Raw genomic sequence first — 27,913 nt, forward strand, 5'->3', positions numbered from 1 at the left:
CTACGTTCTTAATCTTCGTGGGTTTCTTCCCCCCCCCTATAGCAGGGTTATTAAGATCAGCAAATCATTTTTCAGCAAGTCATCTCTTTTTTACCAAAATTTGTCTCTGGGCAGTCTTTCTGCACACCACTTTCATAAAAGTACCCTATATATTATTCCAAATAAACTACGGAAATATGGAATCTGAACACATGAATTTTCAGGCACTCCTGGGGGAGTTCTGATATTAATACATAATGTCAGCTTTGAGTAACACACATGGACTGATATTTTCCAGTACTGTCCTAAATGAAAGAGGGGTTGCTCTTTTGTGCCTGAGTGGGCAGGGAAGTGAGAGAGAAATGGTGCAGGGATCTTTCTGGGTCTCAGAAGGAAAGGCCCAACAACAAATAGCTTAATGAAACATCTGTTTCAGTAAGAGAGACTATAAAGAGGAATACAGATAGTAAGTCATATGTCCCTTCAGATGCAGGGTACCCTACTCCCGTGCAGCATCAGATGGATCCCAGATGGATTTCCCCTGCAGCACGCTGTGCAAGCTTTATCCTTGGAGAGGTTCCTCCATCCTCCCATGCTGCAGTGGCCTTTGTTTTGTGTAACAAATGGGAACATATATCTTCTCCAGACAGGCTGCAATATTATCTCCGCCATAACACCCGCCAGCACACAACAGAGGCCAGCACAACTCACTGCTGCTGGCTCCTACAGCACCTACTCATGCTAACATTGCAGCCTCAGTACAAGGCCCAGCAGACACGGCTTGCTCGAGATCACAAACTCCTCGACGACTACATCCTCTGCAAGGCTCCCAGCACCGTCGCCTTACACAGGTGGTAGCGCTGTAGCAACTGCAGACATGCCCTGCAGGTGCCTGGGAGACAGCAGCACACATTGGTGATGGCAGGAGTATAAACACCCCGCTCCTTTTAAGAGTGGGACATTTTCAGCAGAATCTTTCCTGTTTACTCAGTCATTCCTTAGTGTGTGAATAAGGCTATAATGGGAAGTCATCTTCCTAGCACATTGCTCAAAGCCGTCTTGTCCCAGGGAAGGAAGGACAGAAGGAAGGGAGGAAGGAAGGGAATTAGCTTAACGAACAATAACAAGCAAGCAGGAAAAAACATTGCAGCCATTTCCTTTCATACCTTGTCCCTGCAATGTGTGTCACTAGAGTCACCATTTTAATCTTCTCTTTCTGATGCTATTGCATTGGTCAGAAATCTTTCTCCCTTGCATCTTGAAAATTAACAAGGCCTTTTCAGTTTTCTATAAAGAGTACAGTGGTGAGGGCTGATGCAGGCTATTCCTCTACAAAAGACTACAGAGATGACATGTTACACCTGCTTTCTTTTCTTTATTCTGGTTCATAAGGCTATAATATACATTAGAAAAAATACTTAAAGACTTTTCTCTAACAACAACAGCAGCTGTAAAAAATGTAGCATCAACACAGAGCAGAAATTTTTTCCAGCTGTGTGAAACAATGCCTGAGTTTTCTAACTGCAGGTACAATGGCTTTTCTTGGGACTGAAATTCAACTACACTTTTTAAAGGAACATGTCTACTAAATTTGAATACAGATAACTAAATTCTACTTTTGTAAAATCCTCCCTCCAAGCTGAACTAGGGACAATTAATAACAAAATAAAAACATGTCCAATATCAAGGATAAACAATTTTAAACTGGGTCACATCAACCCATCATGACTGAGAAAAATGATTAACAACTATTTGACGGAATGAGATATAGAAGTTGTCAGTGAGACCTCATGTCATTTTCAAACAAATATTTATCTATCTTTACTAGTTCTCAGATCTTTTCAGTTACTAAGACGGTAAACCCTTTGCCCAAAACCTGTGCCCAAAGCAGTAGATACTGGAAAAGAGATCGAGTGCCATCTTGTGGATGCCACAAAACATCAAAATTTATTCTGAAAAGTGTTCATTAAAAAAGAATGGAAGTATGCAGATACACGTTATATACAAATCATTATTAACAGGAAAACTTATTATGAAGAATATAAATGTACCTGCTTCACTTTTTTTTTTTTCTTTCTCTACTGCTGAAATAAACTAAAAATTCCACAGGTTAGTGGTCACATTGTCTGCTGTTATGGCCTGTCATTAGTTAGGCAACTAATTAACAACCTCAGCATTTGGACTTAATATCCAAGATATTTCCTTTACTAGATGTCATTAAACAAAACTTTTGGTAACATTTCTCTCTCCATGCTGGCAGACAGCACAACAGAATGTATGAAGTAGTAGTCTATTTAGGACTTTTTTTCTTTTATTTTTTTTCCTCTTTTATATATGTTACCACTATTTTGTTTGGCTGCAGTTATATAAACAATGATACTGTAAGTCAAAGTTACTCAAACTAAAGCAATGAATTAAAATATTAGCACTAAACAGATGGTGGGGATGTAGCATGAGAGAAAAAAAAAAAAAGAGGGTAAATTTGGGGTAGAATAATTATTTAAAAATAATTTTGGTCTTATCCTATAAACTAATGAGTGCCCACAGATCCGTGAATCAGTAGCATTCAGCATTTTATGGTGTGATCATTTCACAATGATCAGTTTCTGAAGACAGTTGCCCATCATTGGAATGAACTGGTTACCAGCAGATTTGATATGAGCACAACATAGGCACTTAGACTGATTTTTCTTATAAAAAATAGCTAACAGAGGTAACTCCAGTGACATTTTTGTAACTAGTTTTATCAAATTGGTAAAACTAGCAACTATGCTTCGTAAGAATAACTGGGAATGATTTGGAATTCACTTCAAGGACTTTGGTGGTATTTCAATATATTGGTATGTGCTTTTATATAAATATGCTTAAGTATACTATAGCAGTCACAAATAAGATCCCTCAAACTTATTTGGCATACTGATACACTGATACAAACAGACAAGTTTAGGCTGTCTGTTATGTAGTGGAGACCAAATAGGCACTTTATCTGCTATCTTGAATAGCATATCTGTAAATTCCATTTATTTGAGCTGGATTAGGCCCTGAGGAAAGAGAGTGTTATCAGCTGAGCATACAAAAGCAGTGTAGGGACACTCCTGCAATATGAAGAGCAACTGGAAACAGAAAATTAAAGAAGAGAAACACTGAGTGGGCTTTTGCTTTTCTTTCACAGTACAGAGTGAATGCACGATGAGTATTTATCTAGATATATTTACCTGAAGGAAATCCCTGCAGTGCTAGGTTGACAAATCATGGGAGAATAAAATTTTTTTTCATTAACAAGCAACTATTGTTTGTCATAATTACCTAAAAACAACAACAACAAAATATTTTCACAGATTTACCCAGATGTCTGTCATATTCTGAAGCATTTGAGCTTTTCTGAAAGGAAAAGCAAAACCAGAACTACTGGGAAAGAAATGTTCACTATTCCTAGGCACGGGAGAAAAGCACAAGACGTGACTTCGGGTTAAGAGGGCCTACAAAGCAAGGACTGGCAACTGCCTGTCACCTTGAAGAGGCATTGCAAACACCCTGCATTGCATTGCCAAATACAGCCGCTCCCCGAGACTGGAGTCTAGAGAGGTCTGTGGCATGGATGAGTGATTTACAGTTCTGCTTGCCACAGAGCAATGTTTAGATCACTTAAAGAGAAGTGTTACTTAAAAGAGTTCAACAGCAAGGTCCACTCTGTCACTTACAGCATGGAGAAAGTAAGCCAAGCAGATCAGGTCAGAGTTGCTTTAGAGTGATTTTTATCAGGACAGGAGATGTGAAAGCGTAGAAAGAGGCCCTCCTGTTGAGTCACAAGGTTCGTACTGGACCCCCTTGCTTTCTAAACTCCTCAGAGGGAAGTCTACATTCAGCTGGATCCAAAGTTAACCCCAGACTGGATCAACAGTTCAAGTCTAAGAGACCTAGCAGGTAAGGGACAACAGGTAAGGGATTATATGCATTTATGACCAAAGGATTATATGTGCACACATAATTCTTTATATTACTTGTTGAGGATTTCAAAGTTTCATTATCCTGCCTGTCAACCTGCTAACCTCCTCTCCAGGGGCCTGGTGTCATGTCCCTCTGAACTCTGGATCCCAGGTCTCTTGGAGCAAGCTCTCAGGCACTGAAGCCCATGGAAGTAAATAATTCATTGGAGTAGTACAGCAGCGGGGTTGGCTCAAGCTGGGTGCCTTCCAGAGGTCACAGCCAGGCACAGAAACCCCTGGGTTTTTACAGCCTTACACCTGCCTCTCACACCACGATTCAGCCCAACACCAATATTTGAGTCTAGGGTCTTCTTGTTTCTCATTGGATCCTTTTCACTGATCTCAGATGGTCCTTTGTTTTGTTTATATTAAAAATCACACAACCTTGTAATTAGTACACATTTACTCAAGCTAATCATTGATATGAAACTTAAAATGGGGTCATCCAGTGATCTGTGAGTAGTAGAGGTTCATCCACATACAGCCAGCTTGTTCAGCAGAGAGAGTTCACAGTGGGCTCGCCCAGGCTGTTGTATTTATGAAATGAAGTGGTTGGCTCATAGTGAAACCGCACACAGTAGCAAAGGTCTGCATGAGACTCCCTGCGCCCACACCTCATCGCTGTTCAGTGCTGTTCTGCTGCCCTGTGGGTTTCCTAAAAAGAGCCCTTGGCCTCCTTTGGAATCTGTACCAAACTGCTGCTGCTTTGGCGGGGGACTGGAATCGAGTGCATCCGGCACAGCCCGCGGGCAGGACTGAAGGACACCCCCGTCAGCGCAGCCCGGCGGCTCCCCCCGAGCCCCGCTGCCTCCAGTCGGAGACACACCCTAGTTCAGCTCCCAAAGCGAACAACCCGCTTCACGCCGCCCAGACTCTCCTGTTCGGGGGAGCCCGTGCCCTCGTAAGCGGCCTGCCCCTCGCTGCGGGAGCGGGCTCTGCGCCGCACGCTAACCCGGCGCTCCGCGTACCTCAAGTGAAACCGGCCGCCTGCGCCGCGCTGCCTGGAAGGGTGGGGGCGAGTCCATTATTGGGGGGCGTCAGGTGTCTGTCAGAGAGTTGTACAAATCGAAAGTTGGAGATTTCCACCTGTGACTCCCCCTCCTCTTGGTAGCGCCCAGCACAAGGTGGGCGTGGGCGCTGCGCGCGGCTGTCCAGGGGTCCGTAGGCGCTCGGCGGGAGGTGCCTGGTGAGCGGCGCCATGCGGCCCCTGCCGTACTTCTGCCGCGGGGAGGTGGTGAAGGGCTTCGGCAGGGGCTCCAAGGAGCTGGGCATCCCCACCGGTGAGCGCGGGGCCGGGTCCCTGTCCCGGGGCCGCGGGGGGTCTGAGGTGCAGCCGCCGCTGAGAGCCCGGGAGAGGCGCGGGAGCCCGGCTGGGGACTGAGCGCCTGTGAGCGCGGGAGGATCCGCTGACCGCGCAGCTGCGCTGCTGGCGTGACTCGCTCTTCCTGGGGAAAGGCTTGGCTTGTTCCATGTCAGGTGTTTTGATGCTTGTTCATTATTATTTTTCATATACAGCCTCGGTCACTCATTTGTGTTATTTTCCTGACCTTCTGTTAAACTATTTGTTTGCTTTTTTTTTGTTAGTTAGCTCATCTGATGGAGATCATGACGATTTGCAAGATGTTGGAAAGTCATTCACACTGCATAGTGGTGTGATTTGATTTGGCAACTTGAAAAATGTGCGTTCTTATAAACTTGTTAAACCTCAGATTAGGACAAGAAAGGGAGTGGGCGCTGGGAGTTGCCTTAAGAACGGAAAAGTAAAGGGAATAATTTGGATAATAAAAGGAAGACCAAGTGCAGTTGTCCTAGAGAGCAGTGTATTTTCCTATTGCTGTTCTCTGTTTGAGAAGTGTAATTCAAATGGATTTCAGTCTCTTCTGAAGTGGCTGAAGTCAGCAGGCATTTTGCACAAATCCTAATAAGCAAAAAAAAACTCGTGTAACAAATCTCAAGGTACTGGACATGTGATGACATGTCAATATTAACTTCAGCTTTTTTCTTTTAATTGTCCATGTATGGCTAATTAGTATCAGGGAATGTGTGAGGGAAGTTTATACCTGCTTATAAACTAGGATAGAAATCCAGTAACTGTAAATTATTGAAAATTGTCTTGAAACCTTGCGTGAAGAGCCCTACTGATGTGTGAGGTTAAAGTAGGACTGTTGCTGGCTGAAGATTTTGGTTTATTCCCTTCAGTCTGAAGGGAACCTGTTTTGTTTCAGATTTGTATTTTTCTAAAAAAACCTAGGAATCTCCAAATGAATAACCTAACGGACAACATGAAAAAATTGGCAGGTGACTGAAATAATTACTTCATTTATTTTAACATATTTTACTTACCAAAAAAAATACTAATAATTAAATAATTCCAAGATGATACTTTGCAGTGCAAAATGAACTTGACTTTTCTGTTGACCGTACTAAAGCAGTAAGAGTCCTAGTGGTGAAGTGCATTCAGACTGCATGTTTTAGTTTATCAATTTTAACTATAGCATTAACGATTGAATAGTAGGTATATAATTATGAAATAATATATGTAGGAGATGTGGTAACTCCATTACTGCCACAGAGACTACATTTTATGAGGCTGTTTTACGGTTTATACTTTACAAGTGGGACATTGTATTGCTATCACCATCAGTGTTCTGCTTGTAAATAGCATGTAGACAGGGCTTGGCTTTTAGGTGTTTGAAAATTCTGTGATGCACTTTACTTACACAAATGTACACTTTCTAAAATTTTTGCAGCTAACTTTTCTGAGCAAGTAGTGGAAAGCTTTCCATCAGATATCTCTACTGGTATATACTATGGATGGGCCTGTGTTGGAAATGGAGATGTACATAAAATGGTTTTGAGCATAGGATGGAACCCTTTCTATAAGAATATTAAGAAATCAGTGGTAAGAATTTTGCTTTATGTGATACTTTGGTAATAATAAATGAGCCAGACATTGACTTTGAGTAAGATAAGCAAAATTTGATCCATAAATGAGATTAGAAGTTCCATTTGCTGTTAGAAGTGTATTTGGTATCCATCTCAAATGTTTGTATTCTGAGGAGGAAAAAAACAAAACTCAAAAAACCCCACAGTAGCCATAGAATATGTAGCTGTAGGTAAATATAAATTATTTTTGTTTGCCTCTTCCACCATTACTTAAATACTTCTGAAATAAAAATTAATATTTCCAAAGTGGTTGTGGCTTATTGTGCTGATAGCTAGACAAACATAAGCTTAATCGAAGTATTTAATTTAGTCATTTTGAGACCCCCATAGTGAACTGGAGTATAATAATCTGTCATCCTTTACAATCCATCCACATTTCAAGTAATAGATTCTGGGGCATCTTAATTTGTAATGATTTTCCAGTAATTCTTCTCTTAAATGGTGGAAATCAATGCATGTAGTGCTGTGACTTAATGTACAGAATCAAGATAAAAAAAAATAGTAACAAGATGGAGTTAAAATCTTGAACTACAGCATCAGTGTTTTTCTTCTGCTGGGTGCTGGTGTTTTTCCTGAGTCTTGCAGAACTTGGTTTTAATTGTTAACACTTGGAAGTGGTTTTATTTTGACTTGAATCCCTGCTTTGAAGATAGCTGCCTTCACTCTTTCAAGAATTTTATCATTGTGTTCCTGTGAGTTGCTTGTAAAAGCTCTCTTTAAAGCAACTGTTTCAATGAAATTCATTACAGTTATTTAGACTCAGCAACTTAATTAACAAACAAATCTAGGCATTGTTTGTGACTTGCTGCCATGAAAATCTTACCTCTGAAATAATTATCACAATGTTTTTAAATGTCCTGCAAAGTACAGTTCTCCTTACTAATGTAATCAAAAGCTCTAGCCTCTTAATCATGCTTTTTATATGTTAGACTAAATGTCTCAGTTTTCCTGGTATGGGTGGGAGAGAATTAGAATTAGAGGTGTTAGCTGAACATCTTTGCAACAAGGGAAACAAACTCAAAATGCATAATGATAATTGTCAATGTATTTATTTTCCTTTAGGAAACCCACATTATCCACTCGTTCAAAGACAACTTTTATGGAGAGATTCTTAGTATAGTCATTATTGGATGTATTCGATCAGAAAAAAACTTCAGTTCTTTAGGTCAGTATTGGAGCTCTCTTAAACTAATGTTTTATTTCTCATATATATTGAAAGAACAGTGTCATTGTTCTCTGTCTTCATAATCAGCTGTTTCATGTAGCTGTTTCTCAAGGTTAGAGAGTCCTTACAGAGAGATCTGGATAGACTATAGAGAGCTGGGCAGTCACCAACTCCATTAAATTCAACAAGCGTAAGTGCTGGATTCTCCCACTGGGACGGAGTAATCCTGCTTATACAAACAAATTGGGGGACAAGACGTTGGAGAGCAGCCCCGCAGAAAGAGATCTGGGAGGCTGGGTTGGTGGCAAGTTGAACATGAGCCAGCAATGTCCTGGCAGCCAAAAGGGCCACCCGTATCCTGGGTGCACCAAGCCCAGCATTGCCAGCCAGGCGAGGGAGGTGATTGTCCCGCTCTGCTCTGCACTGGTGCGGCCTCACCTGGAGCACTGTGTGCAGCTCTGGATGCTACAGGATAAGGACATCAAACTATTAGAGTGTGTCCAGAGAAGGGTGACCAAGATGTTGAAAGGCCTCAAGGGCAAGCCTTATGAGGAGCTGCTGAGGTCACTTGGCTTGTTCAGCCTGGAAAAGGCCAAGGGGTGACCCCATCCCAGTCTCCAGCTTCCTCAAGGGAGCAGCAGAGGAGGAGGTGCTGATCTCCTCTCTCTGGTGACCAGTGATGGGACACCAGGAAAAGGAATGAAGCTGCATCAGAGGAAGTTCAGATCAGACCTTAGGAAAAGGTTCTTGGCTGAGAGGCTGGTCAGTCACTGGAACAGGCCCCCAGGGAAGAGGTCATGGCACCAAACCTGTCAGAGTTCAAGGAGTGTCTGGGCGATGCCCTTAGTCATATGGTTTAGTTTTAGGAAGTCGTGCAAGGAGCAGAGGGTTGGACTTGGTAATCCTTATGGATCCCTTCCGACTTGAGAGATTCTATGATTCTGTTTTACTATTGACTTCTAAGTAATTTATTTTTTTTTTTAAAGCTGAACCTGCTAGTGTATAAATTAGTAATTTTATTCCTAAAAATAAAAAAAAATAAAAAATCAGAACCTCACAACTTCCAAACTATCAGTACTTGTTTATTTCAGTCTAAAAATTACATTGTCATGTCAGTCAGTTGAGGAGTAGCTTGAAAATCATGAGCTTGTTGTAAAAACATTGGTTTAGTCTGTCACTTTCTTTTAAAAGTGTGTTAACATTAAAACTAAAGCAGTTAATGAGATTCTGCTTACTTTTTTTTTGCTAAAATGTCTTGGTACAAGGAAAAAGTACTGTTTACAGCAGTGAAAAGTGCAATGCATGTCAAAAGCATGTCATTTTAGAAACAGGGCATGTTGTCTTTACAACTTCATAATAATAAATGTGTTCTGCCTTTGATAGTTTTCTGTTATTCTGTAGTACTCTGTTTTTCACTTGCTGTTGTGTTCAGAATTCAGACCAGCTTTTAAATATTATTTTCATACTTCTCTTTTGCAGAGGCACTGATTTCAGCAATTCAGGAAGACATTGAAGAGGCAAAAAGACAGCTAGACTTGCCAGAACATCTTAAGCTCAAAGAAGACAACTTCTTTCATCTGTCAGAAGGCAAAACAGTAAACCACTAAGCAAAACCATGTGGAAGTTTTTCATCTCATGGAGCTCTCTTCTTTGTGCTATCATGTATCATTTGATATATGATGTATGCATGTGCACTGGGTCTGGCTGGTATGGAGTTAATTTTCTTCATAGCAGCTTATATGGTGCTGTGGTTTAGATTTGTGACTGAAACAATTAATGCAACACACCAATGTTTTAGCTATTCCTGAACAGTTTGCACAGCATCAAGGCTTTTTCTGCTTCTCACTCTGCTCCTCCAGTGAATAGATTTGGCCTGTGCAAGAGATCAGGAGTGGACACAACCAGACAGATGACCTGAACTAACCAGAGATATGCTGTGCCATATAATGGGCATACTGAGGAATAAAATGGAGGGGAGGGGGTTTAGAGAGATTGGCCATCTTTTGTTTGGGAACTGGCTGGGCATCTGGTGAGTGATTGCCTTTGTATCAGCTGTTTTCTTTTTGATTCTTCCACTTCTCCTTCGCTTGTTAATCTATTTCTGTCTTGACCCACAATTTTTCTTGCTTGTATTCTTTTTCTCCCTGTGCCACTGGGGGAGGTGTGGGAGAAATGGCCTGGTGGCTCTGTGGTGCTTAGCTGCCTGCCACAGTGATCCTGCAACAACGTGTTTAAGTAATTGCAATTGGATCTAAACACTAAAACCACATTGGGTGATTTAAGTTGATGTTACTTGATCATTTAACCAGTGATGGAAACGGAGTGGAAGGCTACTTCAGGTCTTTACAGAAAAATCATGAATCCAAATATTACCAATCATTTAGAGATGTTAGCACATGTGGAACAAGGCCAAAGTTAGTTGTGATCTGTTCTGTCCCTAAGGTGTGGTGAGTTAAATACTTCAATGAAGACTGTCAGTTTTTCAGACAGAGAATGTTATTCCAAACTGTTTTCCCAATTGTCTATCATTCTTACATCCGGATTGTAGACAGCAGCTTAGAAAGTTTTTGTATTGATTGAATAAAAAATTTATCTGTGGTGCAGGAAGCCAATGATTAGATAACAGTAACGATTCACTGTAGTTCCTATTTTTGATGTGCTATACAGCTATCGTGGTTGTAGCTGTTATTTAAATTGAAATTATTTATTGTAATTTTAATTGAAATAGAGGAAATGACTGTTACTCATTGAATTACTGGAATGTGAGCTAGATACTTCTGCCTAGTTGACTATGTGTATGACAACACATAATCTGTGTAGGTGCCTTCTGAGGACACATTTCACTAAAATTCTGTGTGTGAATGACAGGGAGAAAGTCGGTACACTGCAAAAGTTCAGGCTTACTGGGTGGAGAACCAATCTAGCAGTATTTTTGCTCTTTGGGCCCTAAGGCAAAGGAAGTAACTAAAGGAAACTGCATTTTAGTTGCTGCTGGCAGCTACCTTAGATGAGGAAAACTTCTGGGTTATTCACCATAGTGACAGTGAAATGGATGACTTGAAGGTTGAAGTTAGAATGTAAGGCACAGGAAAATCCTTTCAACCCTCTACACTGAAGTGTGGGTAAAATCCAAGTTTTTGGCTGTAGATCAGTGAAAGCCTTTGGGGATTCTTGGAATAATAAACCAACACTTTAGTAGATATTGAGTATTCATAGAAGTTTTTGAGGCCTTTCCCACTCTGAAATATTTGCACAGATAAATGGAGGATGTGTTGTCAAAAGTGATAGTAATTTGGAAAATATTTGTTGTGTGTATATGTAGTATGTATGTGTATATATGGTGTGCACGTGTGCTTCCAAATCTACTCCAACCCCGCAGTACAATTTTCTGAAATTCCTCCTTTCCCCATCCTATTCTGATGCTGTATTTCACTGTAGCATTTCAGAGACGTCTGTCAAGGTAGCCGTATGGGAATTCTCTGTGATGGGCACTATCAGCCTGCCAGGGTTCTAGTTCATAATGTTTTAACTTGTAGTCAGTGTCATGGGCTGTTTGGGAAAAGGCCTTGGGCGAGCCAAGGAGTCCTTGTAGCTGTGCAGGACTTCATGCAAACATTGTTCATAACTTTAACTCCGAAGACATTGGCAGTTTTGTTCCTAACTGTTGCCTGCACATTTTCAGCACACTTTGGCCTTATTCGTAGGAAAACATTAAAATAAAATGACCTTATCTGCTGCCAGAAATACTTACTTTAAAAACAAACACAAACCCTAAAAAACCAAAACCAGTTTAATAGACTTTTACTGTATATATATTGGAAATCTGTACAAGAATTTTCTGCAGAGTGAGGTTGTTTGTTTTTTTTTTTTTTTCCCTCCACCTTTCAATTGAGAGTTGATGGGAGAATTTTTTTCCACTTTGTTTTTCCCTAGTGTAAGGAGGCATTTTTGAGTAAATGACAATATCAAGGTCTTGTTCTTCCAGAAAGATAAAATATAAAACAAATAATAGCCATGGTAATCAATGTAATACATTGTCAAGAGCGTATTTAAAGAATAAATCTTTCTTGACTGTGGTATTACAGCCAAGCTCATAGCTGCCTATTAAAATTAGTTTTTGTCAGTGATTTCATGTTTCTGTTGTGGAAATTGTAGTGCCTTAAGCTGCTTATCTTAGTAACGCTATTCTGTAACTGCTGATGAGTGCCACTATCCAAAATTAATTTAATAATTTGATTTTAAAACCACTATGCTTGAGGATTGAGAACAGTAGCAAAAGGAAAACTCAAGGAACTTAGTTTGCTCGCAGCTCTCACCTGCAGTGTGAAGTATGTATACAGTAAAGTAATAAACTGTTCTCTGTGTGTTTGCCTTCAATTTATAGAAAAGGTAATTTCATTCATTTGGCTGAGTTTACCTGTCTCTGCACATTATTTAATAGCAAATACTGTATATTGATTTTGAAGTTCAATACATGATTCGTAGCACAGTATGAACTTTATGAAGGGTTATATTTTCGTATTATGTGCAAATAGCTATGACAATTTATGTTGTGACACTGTACCATTAATCAAAGAATGTAACTGAGAAAGTAGCAATGCTGCTTATCACAGGTTTTCTGATTTATTGTATGTGATGCAAATCATCTGTGCATATTCTTAGTATATACTGAAGAAGGAACTGCAGAGTTCTTTCATTACAGTGCTTAAGCTCTCTTCAGATTCAGGGAGGGAGAATTGTTGTTCTTGCATACAAATTTGGGGATAAATTATTTATGTTCCAGATGTTTGCAGTTCTTTATTTGTAAGACAATATGTGAACACCAAGTGTGGTGTAAAAGTCACTGAAATTGTTGGAGTTCGAGTAATATAAGTATCAAATACTTTTAAAATAAAGCCTGTAGTGCATTTTAACTGACTGACTCCTGAAGTTTGCTACTGTTCTGAAATTGAGTTTGACAGTGTGGGAATAATAGTATAAGTTGTTTGTGGGGTTGTTGTTGTTAGTTGTTTCTTTGGGTTTTTTTTGTTTGGTGTTTTGTTTTTATGTTTGGTGGGGGTTTTTTTGGTGGGTTTTTTGGGGTGTGTGTGTGTGTTGGTTTTTTTTTATGCTTATAAGTGATAATGGTCTTATTTGGATAGCTGTGGCATTAAATTGTTTGACGTTCTCATAGCTTAAAAAACCTGTTCTTAGCAGATGTTAAAATGCAGCACACCTTCATGTTTAGGAAATGTAAAGGCACAATGTGCACAGACAAATAGTCTGCAATAGTTACTCATACAGGCTTCTTGTATGGATAAGTATGTTATGCATTTGGAGCCTTCCTAGAAACAGCTGTGCAACCTGCATTTGTTTGGTGTCCTTTTTACTTTAGAACAGATTCCTTATGTATACAACATAATGTTTTTGAAATCTATCTGAAAATGAAGTCTGGCTCTCTAGAACTTGAAAATAAATTTTTAAATCCTGATTAAAAAAATATATATATATATATAAGTAACTATTCTTTTATAGGTTTATATGTTAAAATTCTTACAGATGTGAATATATTTTCATTCATGTTCAAGAACACTTACATGCTGTGAACATGGAGACTGTCAAACAGTTTTCCAAATGAATACAGTGGATAAAAATGCTGCAGGTGTCACTAGTACCAGTTCTGCTAAAGACTGGCACTAGTGTGGAGTCTAGTTTACTGGTAACTCCATGGATAAATGTGTCGTGGTTGAGACGGACAAACGACATAGACCAAGTTCTTCCAGGATGAAAGTAATAGATGCCATTTATTGCCACAAGTGCATTTTTATACAGTTTTACCAATTTATGTGTCTCTTCACTTTTGGTTACAAGTTACAGCACTAACATCTCATTGGCTATTTTTGCTATCATCAACGTTACTCTTTTCCTCCCTCCTCTCTCACAGGTACATCCTTAACATCTCCGGATACTCCTCTAGTCCCATCTTTCTGACGGGTAGGCCTTAATATCTTCAAGGCTAATTTCTGTTCCCACGCCCTCTGTCATGGAATCCACGGACCCACCGTAGTCCCACACATAAACGAGAATAGTGAAGAACGAGGTACGAGGGGAAGGAAGAAAAACAGAAAGACCCTGAGATAGAAAAAAACTTGAGAAGCACGAAAGTGAGAGAAATTTGCCAAAGATAACAAGTGTGAAGTCTTGTTTACTGATGTTTTTGCAACTTTGTCACATCTGTGTTGAGAAGTTGTACTGAGCCAAAGGAAAAGAAAGTTCTTCGTACTTTGACTAGTGGCATATGGGTATCTCATACCTGTGGCTAAATATGATAATCACAAAGCTGCAGTAGGTGAACTGACAGTTTACTCCAAGACTTGGTACTATTTTGATATCTTTGATACCTTGATATTTTGATAACTTTGGGTGTCCTTCTTAGAAAGTTATTTCTGAATTGGTATATAGAGGTAATAGTTTGTATCCTTTTTAATACTTACTCTGCCTTAGACTTCTAGCAATTCTTGGATATCATTCAGTTTCTAGTCTGTGAGAATATTGCCAGGATTGCTCTTCAGTAAGTTTTGTGTCTATGGAGGCTTCTGATAATTACGGGGTTCCTGGCGTGCTTTCCTTTGCCATGCCTAGCACAGTTAGGTGTCTCAGTCCTTTCCAAAGCTTTGTGTGATCACCTAAAAACTTATGCTGACAGAAAAAAAAAAAAAACAAAACCAAACCACAATGGTGAGATGTTGTTTAAACTAGCTGAAATTAAAGCCTTCCTGAAAACCAGTCTCAATCTGGGGATTTTTGTGCTTTATTTAGAATTTAGGGGAGCTATGTCTTCAGAATTCTGCAACCTGAAAATAGATGTGTCTGTACGCTTTATTTCAAAATTTAAAACTGCTTTGTTCTTTTAGAAGTTGGGTGGAAAGAGTTGCATCCTGTTCTTCTGTTCTGGTTCAATTGTTTAAACATTAATCTGCGTTAGGGCGAAAGTCCATCTGCTACAGCTGAAAAAGAAACAAACCTGTATCTTGGAACATGTTAATCTGGCTCAGGCCTCTTGAGGAAAAGTTTTTCCTGTACTTTCTTGCTGTTTATACATGAACATTTTTATATAATGTCTATGTGGCATCCCCAAAATTGCATCAGGAAAGAATGTCATACAATGTAGTGGTGTGGGTATGTCATAAGGGTTGCTTTTTGTGTTAGATGCAGTGGGCTCTGCAGTGTACTTTGGAATTTGTCACAGGTCATGCTGTTCTGACAACACAGTATCCACACTGTTAAATCCTGAAGCACCCGTGTTCTTCAGGTTGCTCTTTGTAACACTCAGGCACTATAACTTCCAAGGATTCAGATGTTCTGATAGTTTTCATTCTGGAACCAAAGTGATATTAAGAAAAATATCAAATTGACTTCAAATATGATATGCAATGGGTATGGTCTAAATAGCACTTTATTTTTTTTCGCCTAATTTTCTTGTATTTTTCTGAAGGGAAGAGAAATACGTAAGAGAAATTATAAGCAGAAGGTTTTACTTACTAGTGTGATGGTTAGAGAACTTGCGTCATCTCTTGCTCCAGGGGAGTATTTGGATGGTTAGAATTGTTGACCTGTTTAGGCTATTAAGGGGACTAGGACTTAATAAACATTGCTGACAATGACAGTTAATATATAAGTAATTACATAACGTAAGGTACTGACTTCATATCATGGTTGTCTTCTATAGTAACTGAGAATTTGATTGTGGCTCAGGGTAGCAAATTGCTTAGTATCTTTTTTTTAAATTTTGTTCTGAGGTTCTGGTTAGCTTGCTTTTCTATAGTGCTAAGATTTGTCAGTGAAAGAAGGTAGAATTTAGTGCAATGAATAGAGTAAGATTTATATTTCACATTTTTTTCTTTTGCTAATGATGAGATACTTAAGTGATAAAATCCAGTTTTTGCATCGGAAAAAAAAACAAAACAAAACAAACAGGAAATGAAGATGATCACAGAATCATAGAATAATTTGAGTTTGAAGGAATCTTCAAAGCTCATCTAGTCTAACCGCCTGCAATGAGCAGGAACATCTTCAACTAGATCAGGTTGCTCAGAGCCCCATCCAGCCTGGCCTGGAATGTCTCCAGGGATGGGGCATCTACCACCCCTCTGGGCAACCTGTGCCAGTGTTTTATACCCTCATTGTAAAAACATTTCTTCCTCATGTCTAGTCTGAATCTTCACTCTTTTAGTTTAAAACCATTACCCCTTGTCCTGTCACTATAGGGCCTGGTAAAAAGTGTCCCTATCTTTCTTACAGGCCCCTTTTAAGTACTGAAAGGCTGCAATAAGGTCTCCCCAGAGCCATGTCTTCTCCAGGCTGAACAACCCCAGCTCTCTCAGCCTGTCCTCACAGCAGATCTGTTCCAGCCCTCTGATCATTTTTGTGGCCTCCTCTGGACCCTCTCCAACAGGTCCATGTCTTTCCTATACTGAGGCCTCCAGAGTTGGACACAGGACTGCAGGGGCAGGGGTAGAATCATCTCCCTTGACCTGCTGGCCATGCTCCTTTTCACGCAGCCCAAGGTATGATTTGCCTTCTGGCCTGCAAGTGCACATTGCCGGCTCATGTCCAACCTTTCATCCACCAGTACTGCCAAGTCCTCAGCACGGCTGCTCTCAATACCTCCATCCCCCAGCCTGTATTGATATGGGGGGTTGACCTGACCCAGGTGCAGGACTTTGCACTTGATCTAGTAGAACCTGATGAGGTTCACATGGGCCCACTTCTTGAGCTTGTCTAAGTCCCTCTGGATGTCACCCTGTCCCTCAGGTGTGTCAAATGCACCACTCAGCTTAGTGTAATTTCAAACTTGCTGAGGGTGCACTTGAACCCACTGTTGACGTAATTGGTGAAGATGTTAAAAAGTACTGGTCCCAACACAGACCCCTGAGGGACACCACATGTCACTGTTGTCCATCCAGACATTGTGCTGTTGACTGCTACTTTCTGGGTGTGACCATCCTGCCATTTCATCATCCACTAAACAGTCCACTCATCAAATTCATACCTGTCCAATTTAGAGAGAAGGATGTTGTGGGGGACAGTGTCAAAGGCTTTTCAGGAGTCAGATAGGTGACATCTGTAACCCTTCCTTTGTCCACTGATGTAGTTACTCTATTTTAGAAAGCCACCGGGCTGGTCAATCAGGACTTACCCTCGGTGAAGCCATGCTGGCTGTCTCGAATCACCTCCCTGTCCTCCATGTGCCTTAGCACAGATCTTCCCAGGCACAGAGGTGAGGCTGACAGGTTGGTAGTTCCTGGGATCCTCCTTTCTTTTTTTTTTTTTTTTAATGAGTGCAATGCTTTCCTGTTTCCAGTCACCAAGGACTTCACCTGACTGCCATGACTACTCAAATGTTGTGGATGCTAGGTGATAAGGAGGAGGAGAAAGGATACAGAAAAATAATTGGATGAGGATTCTAAATGTGATGTACAGTGAGCAAGAATGGATGAACACTAGAGAAAAATGGAGCAATAACTGCTTAGCATAATGGTTTTTACGTAAGTGTAGCACATGAACTCTTACTGGAAAAGAAAATATGCTTATGTAGATGCTAAATAGACAATATAAATGAGGAAGAATACTTTTTTCTCTTTTTACTATTCAGTTAAATGTGTAATATAAACCTGTAAAGTCATGCAAAGAGATAATTAGTGCATCTGTTTTGTTTGTCAGGGTCTGAGAGATCTACCTCCAGTGGAAACCTAGAGCTGAAAAGGGGTGATGGGGGAGAAAAGTCATAGTTACTGCCTACTTTGTAACATATCTTTTCCAAGGAAAAATGGTCTTTTGTCATGTTAATAATTAACAGAATCAGAAGAGATATGTTAAAATCAGCCAACATGTGTTAGGCAACTTCCTAATTATTTCTGAGCAGTAGGAAACAACCAATAAAGTAGGAACATACAGTACCTACCTTGAAAGGAGAAGAGAATTTATATGTGCATGTCTCCTATTAATTTTGCATCTTAACACCTATAAATGTATCTACTTCACTGTGAGTATGTCTGTGTACAGTCAGAACCTTTAGTCATTCTTTGTTTCATATGATAGCTTATTATTGTCATATGTACTAATGAGAGGGAAAAAAAAAAAGTAGAAAAACTTCTTAAAGTCTTTCTGTTCAAAAGTGCTTTTGAGCCCTGAGTCAGAATATTTGTCTGTTCCTCATCAGGATGCATGTATGGTTACTCCTTAAAAAGTTCAGGCTTGAAACTACACATACACGTAAGAGGTTAAGAAGAGTTAGTTCTGGTCTACTCTGGAATATATTCTTCTGCTCCCTTCCTGTCCCCACCCCAAACGGGATTCAAGTGAACACAGGTGTCCTAGGTAAAATAGTGGCTTATTATGGATAATCAGAATTTTTCTGTTGGTAACCTTTGCAGTGGGAAATTTGATTACTAAGAAAACATTTTGTAATGCAAATATATATTTCTCCTGAAATGTGTTATTTTTAATGAGAAAACCAAATACCTCAAAATATCAAATGCATAACCCACAGAACCCTTTCAAATTAAGTTTACCACATTTTCATTCCTATCTTTGGTTTGAAATTTCAGCCTTAGTCCTCAGCAAGAAGTCCTGTAAATGTTATACAAGACCCATGGGGAAATAAGTGGTATACTATGAAAAGGTAGTCTGATCAGGGAATAGCCTGTAAAGGAAGGAGTCTTAGGCCTCAATACACTTGAAATGTAACTCCTACAATCCTCTGCCTCCTACTTTCCTCCACCTCCTTTCTAGCAAAAATTCAGGGTGTAGTCATGGAAGAGAAAACTTTTCCTTATTCACATACACTCTGTGGAAAGGGGGTAAAGAATACTGGTAACCTACACTTTACTTTGAAATCGGTTTACTAGATTACGTAAGAGGTAGGTGGGTGGTAAAACTGTGTAGAAGATGTAAATTTTATGAGATCTTTTTTAAAAGACCTTTCCTACTGAAAGGGTAATGAAAGTTCCCCAGGAGAAGGATGGAGAAAATGTAAGTAATTGATGAAGTCTGAAGGACTTGAGAAAGTGCATGGATAAACGAGAGCAGCAAAGAGAGTGGTCCAGAGGAAAGGAAGGGCGTTGAGATGGGGAAAAAGCTTTAGAAGCAAGAGGGTGAGAGAAATTTGCCAAGGGTAAGAAAGATTTGATGCTGATTGACGGTTGAATGGAAGAGGTCCTGTAGCAGCTTTGTTTTTGAAAGGTAATTGCTTCCTTTGGGACATCTTTCTCACTATGGTGGATGGAGGAGAAAGCAGGAGAAAGGAGAAGAATTGGTTTTGTTGCAACTAAGGATTTGTGGAATTCAACAACTGTGGATTTGAATTTCTCTAGCTTTTTTCAGGAGAGAGTGTGAGGGGCTTAGACACTAGAAGTCCATAAAAAATTCCAATAAATAAGTATTTCCTTTGTGTGCTGTGTTCTCTGTGTGCTTATTACTGGCTTCCTTGGTGTACTCTGTTTTCCATGAAGTTTCTTCAGAAGTGTGAGCGACTCATGAATTATTTCCTCTTGTGCCAATTAACTGTTAAACTTTATTTTTCTTGGTCTCCCTGTGGACTCTTAGCAGGGAATTTTAACTGTGAACACTGTAAAAGTGATATGTCTCTGTGGGTCACTGAGTTTGGGTCTTCTTGACCGCTATTATGAAACTCCTACTTAAAAAAAAAATAATAGCCTCAAGTGTGTTTGTCTTCCTCATGTCTTTTTCTAACTTCATTCATCAGTTATTTACTGCTCTCCTAAGAAGAGTAGTTCACCTTCAGGGCAATTTTCTGCCATTTTGCAAGACATGCACCTTGTCACCTTACCCATGCAGCAAAAAATCATGCGTGCTGCTGCACACATGCTGCCGCCTCTTAAGATTAGGCTTATCATTTGACCAGTCATTTGTATCTCTCCCCAAAAGTACTGCCTGCTTGGGTGGAGGGGGTTCACCAGTACTGCTTCTCTCCTACCAAACGGTGCCTCAGCTCGGCCTGTGCAGCTCTAGTACCATGAGGAGGTCTCCTCTCGCTTTTGACATCCAGGAGGCCTGACTGCATGTGACAGGTTCTGAAAGCCAGAAGGGAAGTGTTAGACTGCAGAGCAGGAAGAATCAGAAGTGAAAGAGTATGCAGCTGGTAACTCAAAATGTGGTTCAAATGATGTGCACAAACCACAACAAAGAACCTCTGGATTTAAAAAAATAAAAAAAAAAAAGAAAAAAAAAGAAAAAAAAAAGGCATTTGAGAAGAATTTGGAGGCTTTGTGTTGTTTTTTGTTAGTTTTTGATTGGTTGGTTTGGTTTTTAATGTGTATTTAGAAACGCAAATTTATCGCAGTCTGCCTTGCAAAAATTTTGACAAAATTGGAACAGTTTTCCCAAAATGAGTGCTTGTTTGCATTTTTTTTCCTACCATTCAAGTTAACTTTAAATGCAAGAAACTCTTTCTGTAAAATGGTGATATAGTCTTAGAGCCCATAAACAAAACTGCTCATTAGACCTATCACGCTGGTTTCAGCCTGTTCAGGCATAGGTAGGATTAAGCCTTTGAAATGTGAGGAGAGATTTCAGGTCAAAGCAAATTCTTATGGTTGTGTTGCAAGCCATTAGGAAGAATAATAAAGCATATTGTTAATTCAAACAAGTTTAGGAGAGCAGGATAAGAGTCTCTTTCAGTATGACTTTTCAGACTGATTTTTTTCCTCTTCTTTCCCACTTCCTTTTTGTTTTAGAACTTCACCAGAGCAGAACTTGAATTAAGGTGACAGTTAACATGCATCTTTCCAAAGTGCTTTGCTATCCAGGTAGCTTTTGGTAATATAAGTCCTTGTTCTGGCTTTTGTGAAGTCGCATAAATTTTAATTTCTCTGTCTTACTGAAGATGCAGTGATTAAAAGGTTGAAGTTCAAAGTGGAAGCAGTAAACCTCTCCATAAAACTTCTTTAAACTTACAGGTGGAATTATCGTAGAGTCTTTAGGAATACTTAATTCAGAAAATTCCACTGAAGCATTCAACCATAACAATTAGTTATTGTTACATAATTCCTTTGTAGACACTAAATCTAATTAATTGATTTATAGTTCTAGAGCGGATTCTTACTGGAAACCTAAAAAACTATGAGAGTGAATGAAACTTGACAACAGCATTTTTAAGACAGCTTTGTGCAAATAGTTTATTCTTTCACAACAAAAAGGCATGAAGAGCATCCTTTTCTTTAGTATGATAAACTGTATTTCTGTAATAATAATAATAATAATAATAATAAAAAATCACATTGCTGTGTTCCTTTAAGTTACATTAGCAAATAAGTGCTAATTATCCCCTTTGCAATTGCCTGAACGTCCAGAGCCATTTACAACAGAAAAGGAAAAGCTGCTTGAATAAATGTTCTGTGTTTAAATCACTTCCTTATAGCTTGAGAAGCTAGTTAAAAAGACAAAAAGATTCCTAATTTTGCTGATGTGCTTATAGACCATATTTCCCTTAGCAATAAACTCAGAAGTTTTTGTGTACAATGAAAGATTATTTGACAAACACCACAATAAAGATTAATCAGAGACTGATAAAGAAATGTTTCATACAAACTGTGAATACTATATAGTTACCTGGAGTAGAGTCACAGTCAGAAGTCTTAAAACATTGTGTCATAGATGCACAATTTCACTCAGAAGTATGCTATAAGATTGTAAGGAGGAATGTGTTCGCTTTGAGGAACACAGATGCACCAGATGATACCAAGGAAGAAAATCTGGGTAAAGTCAGCAAACTTGCCTATTCTTTTATGAATTGCTGCGTAACTGCAATCACAAAGTAGTAAACTACTGGCACCCTATTCCAGTGGCATTCATCAGGTAGATAAATACACCCATCTTGTTTATATCCACACATTCCTAGTAGTGATTGGCAAGGTCCTCACTAAGTGTGTGTGTTTGAAGCAGAGTTTGTATTAGTTGTAATGCACACAGATATATATATTCAGAAAGGATTTACTTCCACACAAATAGACAGAGAAATAATCAACCAGCCTACATCTGGAGTACTACTTAAAAGCTATAGGAAAAAAATGTTTTTAGAAGCCATTCTGCTCTCGCAATAACTGTTAGCTAACCTCTTGAGCTCAGGCTGCTGAGAAGTAACAAAACATACTTAGTTAAATCGGTGTAATTTTATAACAAAAGCAACAGAGCAGGAAATACATAGATTAATTAAGAGTTATCTAAATGAATAACTTTCATCATCATATTCAAGCTCATCTTCCTCGTCATCCTCCAAAAGTCCATACCTAAATTTGCGGTAGACTGTGCCATCCTGGCCCATATATACAATATCATCTTCTTCATCATCTTCAATATCTCGATCTCTGTACTCAATCACTTGATCTTCTTGGTAACTGTGACTCTCATGGTAGTTGCTCACATGGGAAGGAAAGGTTTTGGAGTGGTTCGTCAGCTTCTCATACCCGCCTTTATTGACAGCCTGGGCTTTGGCTCGTGATTTTCTCCAGATGAATACAATGGCTCCAATGACAAGTAGAAGCAAAATGCAGGTAATAATAAAGAAAGCAGTTTTGCTTTTGCTCTCAGGTGGTAGAGTGGTCCGTAATACACAGTCATCTACAACAGCAGTTTAAAAAAAAAAAAAAAAAATTAAATGAGCTTGTGTGTGTGTGTGCGGCAGGGAGTCAATTTTCTTACAAGACCCAATACAGCGTTTAGGCCTGCTTACTTTTTAAAATGCATTCAACCGTACTCTTCCAGTACCACAGCTGTGTTCTTGTATCTGTGATGGTGTAAGAATGTAAGCAAGGTTGCTGGGATAGCTATAACTATGCTTCTTTACTAAATTAAAGATAATCAGAAAGAAGCAGAAAAGCTAAATAGGCACACAGGTGCATTTTGACATGATGAGCTTAAAATGTGATGATTCATGTGGCTGTCCATTAAAGCAAGCACTTTCCAGTTGCCTGATTTATGAAATGCCTGGCCATTGAAAAAAATGGCTGTGCGTGAAAGAAGGTGATGACTCCTCCGTCAGTCATGATTGCTGTCGTTATATTTGTATAAAGCCCTTCCTATTCTGCTGACGGAGCAGTAGGAACACACTGTGTGCCTGCAGTTCAGCAGCATGTTTTTTGCTCCATTCCCCTTTTGATTTTTAAATGCTGGCCTAGTCAGCCATAAAGCCCCTCAGCACCCTTACCGCTCCTCAGGATGGTCCTACCTTGTGTTTCATGGCAGTCGCAGCACTCGGGGGTGGCTGCCGGGTCGGAGTCACTGCAGCATGGCAGGCAGCGGCTTTGCTCCAGGTAGAGCTGCATGGTGGCCGGGCACACCGTGCAGTTGAGAGGTCCAGGTCCCTTGCACTCGGTGCATGAGGGGTGACATCTCTCACACTTGGGCTTGTCCTCCTTCAGACACAAAAGACAAGCAATGCACCTTTCATTTTTGGATTCTTTGGACCTGACCTGTCAGTTCTGTCCTGTCATTCACTGTCTTGGTGGTCATATCTGGGAACCACGAGGGTCAATGGCAAAATACAGTAGGGAGCGGAAAAACTGAAATTTAGTTCATGTTTCCTAGGTTCCCTCAAGTGTAGGGAGAAGGGAGAAGGTGCTGTAGGAGCTTAGTTAGAGATCTCACCTATCTAGACAGCAAGCCAAATTTTTTCAGACTGTAAGCTCCTTGGCCAGGAAGCCTGTTTTTGTTTTGCTAGTCTCACGCTGGAACAACTGTGGTTCTTTGTCAGTGATGATGATAAAGTGTCCTTCAAGAAGTGTACCCAAAAGTATCATTAAAAGTAACCGACATGAGAGAAGCAACGTGAAATTCTCTGGAAAAAAAGGCAGGTGAAAGAAATAATTTCCTTTCTAACTTGGGTTTAACTTGTGAAGGAGCAGAAATAAGGAATAAAGATGGCTGGAAATTTTCTGTCAAACCAGATTTTTATTAGATCATGTTCGTTCTGTTTTACAGAAACAGCTTAGATTAAAATATGCTTCTCAAATACCAGATAGGCTCCTGGGAACCTCTGTGTACAAAGGCTGCTGGAGGTTCTTGTCATTGCATCTGCCTTGCAGAATGCTCGGAGCTCAGATAATGGAATGCTTCCAGTGTTCACAGTTCCTGATCGAATGGGAAAAAATTCCTATATTTCTGTCACGGTACCAGGACCCCATATCCAGTGTGAAGATCTGGAAATTCCAATAACATTTCACCAAAGTTGCTGTCAGACCTGCGGGGCTGATTATCCCGAATCAAAGAACCTTGGCAAGATGTGTGGGTCATAGTGGGAGGTCCAGTTTTTCAGACCCCAGCTCTTAGGCTTTTTTCTCAGGCTCACAGATATGGAGCAGTACTGCTAAGGGGATATTCCAGGCCATAGACTCGAGGGTATGCAGCATCTCAGGCCAGCTGGCCTGTCTTGCTGCTATATTCTTAAATAAACATCTTTGGAAGGCTGTTGGTGTGGAAATCTGGAAGCCATAGTGCCCAGACTTGTGGCACAGAACCAAACCTATTTGTGGTCCCACTCCACTAAATATACAGCTCTGCCAACTTCAGCCTGTCTCTCCACTAGAGCTTTCTGCCAGCAAACCTGTCAATCAGGAATGTGATGTGATTTCTTACAGGCAAAGCAGCAGAAATCCATGGTGAAATCTCAGTTATACTGGAAGAAAAAAACCGCTCTGTTACTTATATAGATGTTTTTGTTCACATGGCTTTGATGTCCTTGCTTTCAAAATTGTGCCTTTGTATTTACTGGTAGAGGATTATTCTATCCTAAACAACCCTAGAAAGAGAAACAGTGCTTCCTCTGCCAAGAGAAGAAGAAAGTAAGCATACTGAAAGATAAGCAGCCTCGAAAATTCGGAGAAGGGCATTCTCTGTTGTTTGTATTGTGTTCAGAAGTTGAAATTCAGTGTACAAGTCACAGGAGAAAATGCCTGCAAATAGGTACCTCTTGTCCTGGTGTCTCCTGGACTTTGTATTCACCTACAAAACAGTCCGAGTTGCACATTCCACTTAATAAACTGTAGCTCCATACACAAGACGTGCAGCTGAACGCTCCCTTCTCTAGAAAGGCAAATAAAACAACATTATTACAAGAGGAAAAATTGTCATCTAACTTCTTTAAAGATTATACTGACCAGTGCCACCAAAGAAAAGAGTATTTGTCAACAGCAAGAATCAGCAGTGAGGACTCCAGCATGATGAGGCTGGTATTAGAAAGAGCTTGGCCCTAGCCTTGAGGTTTTATGTGCCCACAACGTCTATTTCTTACATGTTTTGATATTTGTGAAAACCTGATTTGGGAACCAGTTGAACAGGGAAGTTCTGACACATTCAGGAAAATCAATTGGGTCACCTCACTGACGTAAAATTGTGGAAAACCTTGGCCAAATGTTCCTCACAAAATCAACACTGATTAGGCCTGCTAGCTAATCCTTTTCAAACCACAATGAAGTGAGGCATATTTATTTTTGAATGGCAAAATGAATTAGTTGCATAGGAAAAATAATTATTTGCTAGGTGCAAACAGAGCATCATATGCACTTTGTGTGTTGGAGGCTCTTTTTGAAGACAGATGCTACATGCAATATTTCTGTGAAACACTGAAGTGACGGGTTTGTCCTATGTGTTAAGATGCACCTGTCCACTTCCCTACAAGTAGGCATTTTCTGCCACTATCTGAAAGGAAAAAAATGGAAATGCAAGTAGTCCACGCTAGGAGCAGATGACAAGTGAAGTTAGCAACCTTCTACAACCCAGTGAATTTACTGTGTAACTTTTCTGAGCAGGGCAGGGTTTGCCTTCCTGCTCTTGGGAAACAAAAGACACCAGAACACATTGGTCGTACATCAGCAATGCAGATGCATTTCAGAACACCTACAGATTTGCTGTTTAGAATGACTGGCTTGTGCTTCATTTTGGTGCCTCTGTAATTATGATAGAATATCTGTCCTGTAGTATTTGTCCCAAATAAAGTAAAAATCAATGGAAGTAGTCTGTAAATTAAAATGGCTATAATTTTGTTCCAAATTCAAGCCAAAATATTTCTGATATTTGTTATAAAGTTGTTATACAATTACTTTTTAATAGTTCTTGAAAGTGGCTTTCTTCTAAGAGTTATTTCCACAATTTCAAATATTACTATGTTGCAATTACCCGTCTGTGCTAGCCAGTATATCCGCTATCCAAAACAAATTTTGTGTGTCAAAATATGGTGTGGTCTAAGCTGCAGGGTGGCATCTGTTAGCTATCACCTGGTGCTTTTCAGATACAGTAGGACACCAAATATTAGTATATCCAAAGGGATTAATGCTGCTTGCCTCAGAATTAGAAGAATTAGAAAAAAGAAGAAACTGAATACATAGGTGTGTCATAGAACAAAACAGATGATCTCTCAAAGTTACCTTTGAAAAATACTAAACTATATTAAAAGCTATAAAAATACTAAACTATATTAAAAGCAGTAAACATACTACTTTTTATGTTAGCTGTTAATTTTCTACTCTTCTCTTTGCAGACTGTAAAGATGTGTGGTTGGATTTAGGTTCCTTGGCTTTCACACAGTATCATGTAGTAGGACAGCTCAAGGAGGGAGATATTATTATAATATTATTATTATTCAGTGTGCAAAAAATGGGGTCCAGCTCTGTAATCAACAATGCCTTTTTTTTTTTTAAAGTTGATGAGCATCTTTGCAAGAGGCCTGGCTGATGTGGCTGATGGAAACTTCGTTTTGTTTGCCGGTTTGTTTCCCCTCAGTGACCTGGTGTTGAGACTCGCTCCCAGCCCTCCTGCTGAGCAGCTCTGTGTCTGAAGCAGCCCTGTGGGGAGCCTGTCAGGAATTTGATCTTGATCTTGATCATCAATACTCTAAAAGTAAGGTGGCAGCATGCCCATCAGCCCCTGGGAGTTCTGTGTCACCCACTGCACCTACTTAGGTCATGGACAGGTTGGTAGCACTGTGTGTGGTACACCTCTTCATGAAGTGTTTCCCACTCTTGGAGCAGACAGTAAAAAAAAAAAAAAAAAAAAAAAAAGATGGCATATCTTTTGATAGTCCTTAGCAGATCATAGAATCATGGAATGTCCTGAGTTGGAAGGCGCCCGCAAGGATCATCAAGTCCAACTCCTGTCCCTGCATATGACAACCCCACAATTCACACCACGTGTCTCATGGCATTGTCCAGTCTCATCTTGAACACTGTCAGGCTTGTTGCTGTGACACCTCCCTGGGGAGCCTGTTCCAGTGCTCCACCACCCTCTGGGGGAAGAACCTTTCCCTAATGTCCAAGCTAAACCTGTCCTGGCACATCTTAGGTCAAAGTGGAGGATATACTTTTTACCTTCACACGTTCGGCAGGAAGGGTGGCATCTTTCACAGATGTTGTTCTCCTTGCTTTCGTAATAGTATTCAGGACAAGAGCTAACACATGTGTTCTTGGAGCGCAATAGGTAGAAATAAGTATCACAGAAAAGGCAGTCTGTGGGTTGAGGCCCCATACACTCCTTACAGCCCTTGTGGCATCTCTCACATGATCCAGTGGAGTTTTGTGCAAAATATCTGAAACAGATCAGATAGTCATGGCTTTGCATAAAGCCCAGCAGTGACAGGAAAACCAAAACATCCTTCATCCTTAGCTTTTACAGAGATTACATCACTGTATAAAAGTGATATTGATGTGACCACAGTAAACATTTGCAATCTCACTGAAAAGATAATCTATTTCCTTTAATTCCCCTTGGCCATTGGAATTCAGCTATAATGCAAGACTTTGTAAACCGAGGGTGTATAAAGCAAGGCTGTCTAAAATCTAGGCTGAAT

General features: G+C 39.9%; 1 protein-coding gene across 1 annotated transcript; it reads left to right on the forward strand.

Annotated features, from left to right (window-relative positions):
• Window positions 1-5,151: 5,151 nt before the first annotated feature.
• LOC309451199 (riboflavin kinase-like) lies at window positions 5,152-10,808 on the forward strand. The gene is made up of 4 exons (XM_082074730.1): window positions 5,152-5,245; window positions 6,716-6,867; window positions 7,974-8,076; window positions 9,556-10,808. Exons 1-4 carry the CDS (start codon window positions 5,164-5,166, stop codon window positions 9,681-9,683), a joined length of 465 nt encoding a protein of 154 aa, XP_081930856.1. The 5' UTR covers window positions 5,152-5,163; the 3' UTR covers window positions 9,684-10,808.
• Window positions 10,809-27,913: the final 17,105 nt, after the last annotated feature.

The sequence above is a fragment of the Streptopelia decaocto genome (genome assembly GCF_964273445.1).
Source record: "Streptopelia decaocto genome assembly, chromosome: Z".
Classification (NCBI taxonomy): Eukaryota; Metazoa; Chordata; class Aves; order Columbiformes; family Columbidae; genus Streptopelia; species Streptopelia decaocto.

Coding starts and splice junctions, on each gene's coding strand:
- LOC309451199 (XM_082074730.1), top strand. CDS start 5,164: ATGCGGCCCCTGCCGTACTTCTGCCGCGGGGAGGTGGTGAAGGGCTTC. Junction 5,246..6,715: donor GGAGCTGGGCATCCCCACCG/GTGAGCGCGGGG, acceptor AAATTTTTGCAG/CTAACTTTTCTGAGCAAGTA. Junction 6,868..7,973: donor AGAATATTAAGAAATCAGTG/GTAAGAATTTTG, acceptor ATTTTCCTTTAG/GAAACCCACATTATCCACTC.